The following is an 11,122-nucleotide window of genomic DNA, read 5'->3' as shown; positions in this document are numbered from 1 at the left end:
CATCCTCCATTAAAGAAACCGGCAGGGTACTAACGTCATGCCTGATCCTCACATGGCTGCCCTTCCGGATACTGCGTATCACATAAGCTTTGAATCAGTGTTTTCTTAGAGCCCGGTGTTTTACTTTTAAACGTAAGCCTTTGTCGTTGTCTGGTGCTGGTCTCGCGAGATACATTGATTCTCTCGCGTAAACGTGCACCGCCCATACTTCCGATTCGAGGAGCGCGGTTCTTTTACGTCACTGCGCAAGGGTTTATAAGAGAATCGCTCTTTGTTTCCCGTTCATTTTGTTTCGCAGCTGCAAGCGTGGTAGAGGTAAGTGAACCTGTTATTTTGGCAATGCATCACGGTATAAACGCTCATAGTCGTGGTCTGATTTAGAGTCTGCAGCGTGTTCGGCACGGTATTCAATGCTGTTACGGTTATACTGTGGAACTAAAGGTATTATGCGTATTCTCTTTTGGCGCAGTGTGGTCATCGCCGCCATTTTGCGCACAGGCACACGGTGTTCAAAGAAACGTTTAATTTGCGGCTATTTCTTTTCTGTATTCTATAATCGTGTCTTTTCACCTTTAGATCTACCGTTACTTATTTCGCGTGACTTCTGTAATCAAAGAAGTTCGATGTCTTAGTTTAAGTTTCCTCGTGGCCATTCGACTCCAACCAAATCCGTTCGTGTATATTTGTGCAATGTCTCACTCGTATACGCGGCGAGCATTTTTATCCCCGGTAAAATGTTCATACCAGTGCCTGTAGGAACAAGTGATGATTACGTACCACAAAATAAGTTTTCAGCTGATGTGTGTTCTCTGTTTGAATGCGGGTAGTTCTCATGTGTGAAGATGGTAGTCTTGAGTATATACGTTAGTTTGACACGATGTTGTATATTTCGCGGCACAGAACTCGTTGCTGGTAAAACAATCAGGGTGCAATGGCAGATTACCTAAGCTGTCTCCTGTGGTACACTTTAGCCGCCATTTTATGATCCATGCGGCGTGCGCTGTAATGGGAGGTGCTACTACGTGAAGGCTTTACATTGTGCTCGGGCGTTAACGTGCTCGTTTGTAACGTACTCCTTGTCTTCTAGATTCAACTCAAAATGGTGGAAGCGGATCGTCCCGGAAAGCTGTTCATTGGCGGTCTCAACACCGAGACTAACGAGAAGGCGCTGGAGTCCGTTTTCGGGAAATATGGACGAATAGCAGAAGGTATCTTACAAAAATATATATATATATTTAACTGTTTAGAGTGGTCGACCTGTGATGATAAACCCGGCATTGAGTGATGCTGATAGAGCCAATAGTCCTCTAAGAAGTTCTGAGTTAGACCCTTAATTCAAATTGGTTGTGTATATGTGCCGTCTAGGTCCTGACATGCGTTTTTTTCTAGTTCTTTTGATGAAGGATCGCGACACGAACAAATCCAGAGGTTTTGCTTTTGTGACCTTTGAGAATCCGGCAGACGCAAAAGATGCAGCGAGAGACATGAATGGAAAGGTAAGCTTTCCTTCATTTAGTACGTCTATGTTGCATCTTAAAATATATTATACTAGAAAATATCTTATTGATACTTTATTTTTTGCAGGCTTTGGATGGGAAGCCGATAAAGGTCGAACAAGCTACAAAGCCGGCTTTTGAAACTGGAGCAAGACGAGGACCACCGCCACCTCCGAGAAGTCGTGGCCCTCCAAGAGGTATGAGGGGGGAACGGTGAAGGATTTCCAGTAGTGTGGGGTTTCTTGATATGGTATTAAAATTCGCACGCTTTAAGGTTTACAACATCATGACTTCAGTGACTCATGAATTTATCCACATTTACTATTATGTATGATTCTCGACTTGTGCGTGGAATAAATGCGTTGTCTGCCAAAATGGGTATAGGCTACCTACATTAGATCGGTTTCCACTTTCCTAAGTGATTGCGTGTTGGTTTCCATTTCCGGTAACGTTTGCAGTGGATAGAAACTTACAACATATTGAGCGGGTAGTAGTTTGGGTACTCTTCTCCCGTTTGCGTTAATGAGGTTGGGCGTGCTTTAGCAACTGGTTTGGCACAATGGCTAACATTCCTATTAATATTGTTCTGCATCGAATTTGGTGATGACTTAATACACCTACCAGAGTTTAAAATGTCCTTGTGTACCACAGGGGGTTCTTCTTCTAGAGGACAGCTGCCTATGAAGAGGGGCCCACCACCACGAAGTGGCGGTCCTCCACCTAAAAGGTCTGCACCTTCAGGACCAATCCGCAGCAGTGGTGGAATGGGAGGGAGAGGTAGGTTTGTATTCGAAGGCATATCTGTTCATCACCATAAGTAATAACAATCCAGCCAGTGCCATAAGTCATACCATATTCGTTTAAAGCACGCCTTTAAGATTCCATCTCGGAGTAGGTGATTGCACGTTTAAGCTTCGATTTAGAATGCAGGTAGTCTGCTGTAGCCAGACATGGGGTGGTTTGCGTAAACCTGGCTCCACAACTGTGGTGAGCGTCCTCGCTGGACTGAGTTGATTGTACTCCTGCCTACACTAATCTGATGTGCCCGTAGTGCAGTACTCGACATCTTTGACTTTATATAAAGGCCACTTTGAAGCGGTTCCAATGTGGCGGATGTATGCGTTTGATATCAGATGCCAGCTGTAAGCTTGATATACAAGCAGATCACCACGTTGGCGTGACAGGCGCTCGGACCAAAGGACTCGGTCTGGTAAATTATTTTAAACCGCTAACGGCACTTTAGACACCTGCGAAGCACTCATCGTGGGGTTGTTTATTCTGGGTATGCCTATTGCTCCTAGTTAATATCTACACAGTAAGCGATAGTCTTCATAGCATCTCGGATCATTAGCATGTGTTTTCCTTAGATTTTTTTATACGAATCTCCGGATACCTAGATCCGTGGCTAGGTGGGACACGGTTGCCAGTTTTCCGTACCCCCGGCAACCCAAGTTTTTATTCAGACCCTGAGGCCAAGCACTAAACGCACGGCTATGGTCACATAAAACGTTACGAGTGCCTTCGCAGGCCCGGTATAGCAAGTAGTGTTAAGGTTTGCAGGTCTTGGCCTCATCAAACGCTGCTGCTAAAACTTGTCTGTAAGGAGTTTGAAACTACTGAAATTCTCGTGTTCGGAGTGCAGTCTGCTGTTTAGGCATCACTGTCCTTAGCCATCTGGTATTTAAACCATCCATATAGAGAATAATGCTTTATACCCATTCAACTGAAACATCTCGTTTTTTATCCTTTTTTAGTGGCATTTAGTTGGCTCCTAAACTAAATCAGTACCAGAAATTGCACCAAGAGCAAGGACCAGCCTTAGCCAGGCCTACTTTTTTTTTCTACCCGAAGTAAAGCCTATTTCGGGGGTAGAGGTGCATTGCATTCAAGACCTGTGCTTTGCTTCAGTTGTAACACGACTTGATGGGTATCTGTCTCGCCAACACAGGATGAGCATGTTGGTTTGAGTGTTCTCGTCTGTTAATGGCCCTGCATGTTATGCCTCATGGTTTTCTGGTTTTGGGTATCCCCAATTCAGATTTGATTTGGTAACCGAATCTGATCGGTCAGAACTAAGGCATGCAATAGAACATGAGGGCAAAAGTCTTAAAGTAACGGGATGTCTGTGCATTTTGCAGCTCACTTGTCACGTGAACGTGATGGTTATGGCGGGCCTCCACGAAGAGAACCAATGCCATCCAGGCGAGATGTTTATATGTCACCAAGAGATGATGGTTACGGCGGCAAAGATGGGTACGAGAAGTATTTCATTATTCATCAAATTAAAGCGTAATATTTTCTTTGTCTTTGGGACTCCTCCTTAAACACTTTGTCTATTTAGGTATTCCAGCAGAGATTACCCCAGCTCACGGGATTCCAGAGATTATGCTCCACCTCCCAGAGATTATGCCTATCGTGAATATTCCAGTCGTGATGAATATGGATCAAGGGGATATAGGTAAGTGCTCTGTGTAATGCTTGCTTAAGTTGTCTAAATCTGGCCTTCTGCATAGTGAGTAGAGCAACTGGTGTAATGCGAGGTGACTGGTTATTTGTCGGTGATAAATGTGCCTCCTGATTTGGATGAGATGGCTACTTCAGAAAAAGCGGGGGCTCTCCTACCTCAGTAGGTCCACGACAGTTCATGCTAATAAATATGCCTTTGTGAATTCCCATAGAAGCCCGTGTTCTGGTGTGAATATGGGCTTCTATTGGAATGAGATGGTTACTTGAGAAAAGGGCTCTCCTATCTCAGTATGTCGAGGACAATCCAAGCTAATAAAAGACGCCTCTGACTGCTACAATTAATTAACCTTCGAAAATGACAATTTGTGAAAATGCAACTTTTATTAAAACATCGGCTTACGAGCTTTGAAAGGCGCATTAGACAAATAGTCGAACGAAGTGTCTAATTTCCCTATACGAATCCATCACTAATCCATTATGGGTTGCGTGGTACTCGCCAAAAAAGCGCTTCAACACCCAACGGGGAGAACAAGCGCTATATAATAAAGACCATTTTCCCACTCCTACCCCATCGCTATCACTTTCAGTCAAATGACGCTTTATGGGCTCCTGTGTAGCGTACTGCCGGCTGAAAAAGCTTTTCGACTCCATCAGGGGTAGTAAGTGTATATGAAAGCACTTGCGATACGATTTAATTTGAGCTCTAAACAGGGAAGATGTTACTTCGAGCACTAAACAGGGAAGATGTTACTCGGGCAACTACCAGTATCCTGGGCTGCTCGTTGGAGAAGCATGCATTATAACGATTGAGCTTATTCCTAGGTAGCATCCGTTCAAAATACTCGCTTCATTATTTGGACCAGACACTAGGTTCTGGCACCTTATGACTCCATTATAATTTTCTTTTTAGCCTAAACTTGTTTTCAAGGAGCTTAGGTAGACAATTTAATTTTTTGTCTTGGTAAAACTTACTAGGCCTTTAGAGGGATAGTAAAACAGTTAGTATTTTAATACATGTAATTTCAACATATCAGACAATGGTGGTTTGAGGTGGGTTCTCTTTATGGGAGCGTCAACAGTAACACTGTTTAAATGTTTCAGTGACCGGGACGGTTATGGTGCACGGGATAGGGACTACGATCATCCTAGTGGCTCCTACAGGGATTCGTATGATGGCTATGGTAAGTATTTATACTGAAATGTATTTTTCTATACACTAGCTTTTTTGCCGTTTTGCTCCATTTAGGTAAGGGGTTAGTTTCTTGCTACCAAAGTAACTCCAACAAGAGAGCACGCCAATGGCACTCAAATAAGTCGATCGCAACTGGATCGTGGCTCACTAGCCATAATAAAGAAGCTATTTTGGATACTTTGTACACCAGTGCCTCACATGAAGCAGTTTCAAACTAAACTTCATTCTTCTCAACAAATGGAGTTCCAAACTCTAGTGGCAGTCCTTACTCTTCCTTACTCTGCAGTATGTTTTCAGCCCAATGTATATGCGTGCCCTATTCTGACATTTAGAGTTAAACCATTTCAATAGAGCTTGTTTTGATTTAATGTATATATGCCCCAAATCCCCCCCTAGTGTTGCAGTTGATATGCAGTGCCACAACATGGCTGCAGTTAACAGATGCAACCCTCTTGCTCGAGTACTCCAGGTGCAATAACACTTGTATTCTGAGAAGTTTGACTACAACCCCTTCAATATTCCCACATCCAAGTCTTCAAAATCTAATTTGCAATGTTTTTTGTACACATGCTTATTTCTGAACCTGCCCCATTGTGGCAATCCACCTTTAACTCCGGGATCCTGACATGTATTAAATGAAATCGCTAGCAAACACGAATGAAAATGCAAGTGTAATGCAATGCCTCACTGGCAACCTTTATTAAACTCAATGGATTCAAAGTATTAATACAAATCTGTGAATTCAAGAAAATTAATGCACTTGACTTATAGTGTTGCCCTATTACCTGACCATTGACCCTGCAGGTAACTCACGTAGTGCTCCGCCTGCACGAGGGCCACCGCCATCATATGGTGGAAGCAGCAGATATGATGATTACAGCAGCTCTCGGGATGGCTATGGCGGCGGTCGCGACAGTTATTCAAGCAGGAATGAGATCTACTCAAGTGGCCGTGAACGTGTTGGCAGACAAGAGCGTGGCATTCCTCCTCCTATGGATCGAGGCTATCCTCCACCACGTGATTCATACAGCAGTTCAAGCCGTGGAGCACCACGAGGTGGCCGTGGAGGAAGTCGCTCAGAAAGGGGCGCAGGCAGGAGCAGATACTAAATGAACTCTTGGGACACTTTTTTCTTTATCCAAATAAATGGAGCTTGTTCTGTCTTTTCCAGAGGACTACTGAAAGGAAGTTGTTGTTTTTATTTAACTTTTTTATTACCTGTCAGTTCCACCTCAATTTTATGCTTTTTGTGAGGAAAGGTTAATATGCATATTTTCATTTCAAACCTGTTAACTTCTTTCAAGCCAGATGATAAATGTGTAAGTCTGATTGTACTAGTGTTGTAATTTTTTCAAGTAAAGTTTCTCTGAAACCAAATATTTTTCCTGATTACTTGCCACACAAATGCTTCTAAATGGATAATCCAGCATTACCACATGCATCAAAACACATGGGTAATCCTTTAAACCTCGACACATCTAAAACCTTGATGGAAAATGCAACGTTTCATTGGAAAGTAACATGGGGTGACCTCTACATTGCCACATAAAGCTCTAAACGGAAAATTCTCAGAATTAGCAATTGCATTGACAACCCAGCCAGAGCTCTTTAACCACCTCATAGTCAAACTCCAATTCTGGCCCCTGAGATCAAATGGCTACATTCCATTTTTAAGTATCCAGTGGATTAAACTCCCTAATTCGCCCTCTCCTCTAGTTTGAAGATCGTTCGATCTGACATCACACTTGCCCTCAAAGTATTACTGTTTTAAAATCTTTTTGCAACTCTACAGGCTCACCTTTCTGGAATCAACCACATGCATTAAAACACTAGGGAAACTTGCAAGCATCGACACATCCAAAACCCTAATGGAAAATGCAACGTTTATTGGAAAATGCGTATTGGGTGAGCCCTGTAAATTGCCATATGAAGCTCTAATCGGAAACGCTGCATTAGCGATTACATTGACAAGCTTGAGTGCTCCTTTGACCACTTCATTGTCCAAGTCCCCGAGAGCAAATTTCTAAATTCACATACTAAATGGATATAGCGTCCTAATCCGCCTTTCCCAAGAGGTAATGCGATCTGACATCACACTTGCCAAAACTGCCAAATTATGTTACTGTTTTAAATCTTTTTGCAACTCTGCAGTCTCTTACCTTTTCAAGGATCAACCTTTAAAGTCAAATGAAGCAATAAGGTAATCAGTTCAACAAATTAAGACCACCCATACACAAGGAGTCGCTCAGCATTACATTCAACAGATTAAAGCATCAAATTCCAGTGAACGTCAACTATGGTAAGCAAGAAAGTTATTTAGTCTTTACCAAACTAGTACAGTGCATCTTAGCAAAGAGCGTGCTGGGGATTTTCCTTTCAAAAACAATAGCCACAACAATCTTGGAAGAATTCTTGCCTTTTAACGAATTGGTATTAGTCTCTCCTAGTGTAGGCAGATAGAATGATTATCTACATTTTCAATTAGCTGACAGTGGTCAGCCAACATTTGAGTTACGACGCATCGTAAATAAATTGCAGCATGTAGATTGGTCTACTGGTCATATGTGCTTAACTACATTTTGGACATGTTGTCGCAAAGTAAAATCGCTAATACAATTATTGAATAACCGGAGGATGAAGTCTTGCTCTACAATACTCTTCAAAAAAATGGCTCCCAACGATAGGTTTACATGTCTCAGTATTCAATGGCAGTTCATGAGCTATGCAGCAGTGCCCTCATTCAAGAAAATGGCATCCAAGCAAAATGAACCCACAAGTGTTAATGGGAGGGCGTGGTTGATGGAACAAGTTTAACTAAAATCAGTACTTTGCCATAAATGGTTAGACTAGACAGCTTTTGCTCGCAAGTGCTTTTTTCGTGGGGTGGATTATAAAGGGTTGGGGTGGTATGGTTTATAATTTTAATACTTTGTTCTTACTGAAGTGTTTTTTCCAGGTTGATACTAAAATAAGCGATGGCAGCGGCTTGAGTTAAATGATGTGCTGTTTTGTTACACATGTCCACAGTACCAAAATGTCTACAGCACTGGAAGTGGTAAGGTAAGCACCGTACTTACTAAACTATCAATGCATGCTCCAACGTTTGTTCCATTTAATTTGTACAAGTGTTTTGAAAACCAATTCTGATTTCTGACCGGATTGTAAGTATCGGTTCCAAAAATAAGTAGAATGTAATTCTTTCAAATGTAATGACAATGTACAAATTGCTTGTCAAAGTATTTTCTGAAAGTGGAGAATTTGCCCGTAAATATTTGCTCGTTCAAGCAGAATCCAAAATAGCTACTGGTGAGTTTATTATAAGTCAGTCGTCCAAAAGAGTAGAAATCGACATGATCAATGTCACTTAATAGGAATTTGAATTTTTAGAGTGCTGGGGTATATTTTCATATCTCAGTTGGTCCCTGTACCCAAGGTAGTAGGGCAGTGGTTCTCAAACTTGTCGGCACTGGAAGCCGGACCCCTGAACAATCTAGTTAAAAACATTAAAACAGTCATTTGAAGAAAATAAGCACCGGTGTGCCCACAAAACCTAGTCTAATTACTAAAGATTTTATTTTGAAAATCTGCAAATCTTTATTGGGAAGGTTGATTCTGCATCTCCGTGACTTTTAAATGGTTGGTTTTATTGAATGGTTGGTTTTTATTTCAGAGTATGAGGCTCCTTCTGCCAAGGCCAACTGGAAACCCATAGCAGCCTTGGCAAATATTTTCAGACCGCTGCACACCCAAGTGCAGTGAGTGAGTAACCACTACAAAGTGGGCTTTGGGAGGCTCTCCCAAGACCATTTAGGAAACAGTGCATTCTACAACACTTATTATATTTTGAATTGTATTAGCTTGAAAAAATAGTAAATGATGACCTTACTATGCACCAGGATACGACCATCTTTGTTTGGTTTCAATGATTCCCTTATTTTCGCCCTCCAACAGTGCTGCTCATCTCTCCATAGTCCCTCTGTCACATGTATTTAATTTGTTTTATAGCATCTCCTACCATTGTAGGATGTCGGAGCACTTTACGACAAACATAGGGCAGACTTACAAGCCCCTTGCGCAACCAGTGCATCACAAAGTGACGACCCGTTTTCACATTTTAGTGCTCTGTATTTACAAGGATATCCTTGCACCATGGTGCAAGTGTGCCGGGCCACAGCAGCAGTTTGTGCACCAGTGCAGGGAGCACTGAGAATACTGTGGTAAATAGGTTGCATCCCTGTGCTTTGAAAGTGACCAAGTGCCGCGCAGCCAAATGGCTTGCAGCACTCACTGAGTCACTTTCCTTGTAAATTTGCCACATAGACGATGAATCATTTGAACCAGTGTGTAGAAATTATAAGGCAAATGCCACTACAAGTGGTAGGATTCACATGTCATTCATACTGGTAGGCATAACAGTGTGTAGCACTGACCTTAACAATGAAACTTTTATTTCCATTCAAAAACCTTTTTAGCAACATCAGGATAATGAAAGACTTGAAAAAACATGTTACTATCTTGTACCATGCATTTTGCAAACCTTTTTGATGCCAGTTTGTCACTGTGCTAGATTACGATTGCCACCGCACAGTAACTAAAACAAAAGCAGTAACCCACTGACCTATGCTGATAAAACAGTTGTTTTTAAAAAATGCAGGTACACTTTCTTTGCAAGAGGCATATTGTGCTACATTAAGTCAAGCTGTTGCTGGACAAACCTAGTCTCTCCAGCAGGAACAGTAGTCGCAGAGGTTTTGAGCAACAATAAATGTCAAGATAACACCAAATTATACTTGATACTGTGCAGTGCTTTTAAAACTGCTGCCTGAGACCCCCCCTGGGATTGTCACGGACCCCTAGGGGTCTGCGAACCACAATTTAGGGAAACTAGTAGGGTAAGTGTCGCCATTGCTTGCACTGCAAAAAAATGTCCTGTTACATTTGGAGAGTTTAGATGTACCTGGTAGCCCTGCATATAAATATAATCATTGATGTGCGACCCCTGTATACACTACCACTGTTTCTGCATTGTACACTTAAAGGGCTATATTGACTGCGTTTTGTTTACTTACAGGTCCACGGTTGCAGCTAAACGGGTGAACAATTCAGATCTGGTTATAGCGGTTTTAACGCTTCCATCGTGGATTGCGGTGATACTTTAAGAAACTGCTAGTAATCTTTAATTGGTTAAATTCAGTGAGACCTACATTTGCTTAAACATGGTCTGCTATACCAAGGGATTGTATTGTAAAGAATGGAATAAAACCTTTTGCAAAATTAATGGTAATGCCTGTTCGAATTTATTACTCTTGATAGTTTCTGGTGGTTTTCAATGGGACAGGAGTATTTTGTGTGGCAGACCTGTTTTCAGAGCCTGGGTAGGTCCTAATCGTGTATACTAAATGCCTGATTCAAATCGGTGCCATATTTACAATAACTTGGGCCTAGTTGCAGATTTACAGGATCTGAACCTGGGGGGGGGGGCGGGGGGTTAATTGGGGCAGGGTGTGTCTAGGAGTGTGGTTGCAGTTTCCCATGTGTACCTAGAGTTGACCATTTATTGGCAATCCTGGGTTACATGCCGAGATGCTTTAAGTATTTGATCTTTTTTGAAGTATTCAAACTTATTGAAGTAGATGAGCCGTGCACCTTCAGTCTGAGGTGCCCGGGAAAAGATTAAAATGTGTGCAACTAATGGCACATGTATCACTTATACATACAGCATTACCTAATTGTGATCATCTATTTAAATGTATGCACTTTCATTTAGCGTTTCCTATTGGTTTGCAGAATCTACCAACTCAATATTGAGGTCGCAATTTGCAACCCATTAGTAATCGCTTAAATCACAGGGATGGTAGACTGCTGTGGTCAGCAGGCTACCATGTCTGTTTTTAGAGAACTATTTTTACATGTAGCCCTTTTTCCTTAAACTTGTTGTGATTTAAAAAAAAATGTATACACCGGCAGT

At 41.9% G+C, this 11,122-nt stretch overlaps 1 protein-coding gene across 3 annotated transcripts; it reads left to right on the top strand.

Moving 5' to 3' along the window:
- The first annotated feature begins 209 nt into the window (after positions 1–209).
- On the top strand, positions 210–10,432 carry RBMX (RNA binding motif protein X-linked). Of its 3 annotated transcripts, none has more exons than XM_078688616.1 (10): positions 211–315; positions 1,088–1,208; positions 1,390–1,496; positions 1,585–1,693; positions 2,148–2,273; positions 3,635–3,749; positions 3,838–3,954; positions 5,064–5,143; positions 5,959–8,214; positions 10,226–10,432. In XM_078688616.1, the coding sequence occupies exons 2-9, from the start codon at positions 1,100–1,102 to the stop codon at positions 6,261–6,263; spliced, it is 1,068 nt and encodes a 355-aa protein (XP_078544742.1). In that variant the 5' UTR covers positions 211–315; positions 1,088–1,099; the 3' UTR covers positions 6,264–8,214; positions 10,226–10,432. The 3 variants fall into 3 exon arrangements, with proteins under 3 accessions (XP_078544744.1, XP_078544742.1, XP_078544743.1); XM_078688617.1 differs by lacking the exon at positions 211–315 and adding an exon at positions 385–441; XM_078688618.1 differs by lacking the exon at positions 2,148–2,273 and having other exon boundaries at positions 210–315.
- Positions 10,433–11,122: the final 690 nt, after the last annotated feature.

The sequence above is a fragment of the Lissotriton helveticus genome, chromosome 4_1 (genome assembly GCF_964261635.1).
Source record: "Lissotriton helveticus chromosome 4_1, aLisHel1.1, whole genome shotgun sequence".
NCBI lineage: Eukaryota > Metazoa > Chordata > Amphibia > Caudata > Salamandridae > Lissotriton > Lissotriton helveticus.
This window is presented reverse-complemented; position numbering and strand designations above follow the sequence as displayed.

Coding starts and splice junctions, on each gene's coding strand:
- RBMX (XM_078688616.1), top strand. CDS start 1,100: ATGGTGGAAGCGGATCGTCCCGGAAAGCTGTTCATTGGCGGTCTCAAC. Junction 3,955..5,063: donor TATGGATCAAGGGGATATAG/GTAAGTGCTCTG, acceptor TAAATGTTTCAG/TGACCGGGACGGTTATGGTG. Junction 5,144..5,958: donor GGATTCGTATGATGGCTATG/GTAAGTATTTAT, acceptor TTGACCCTGCAG/GTAACTCACGTAGTGCTCCG.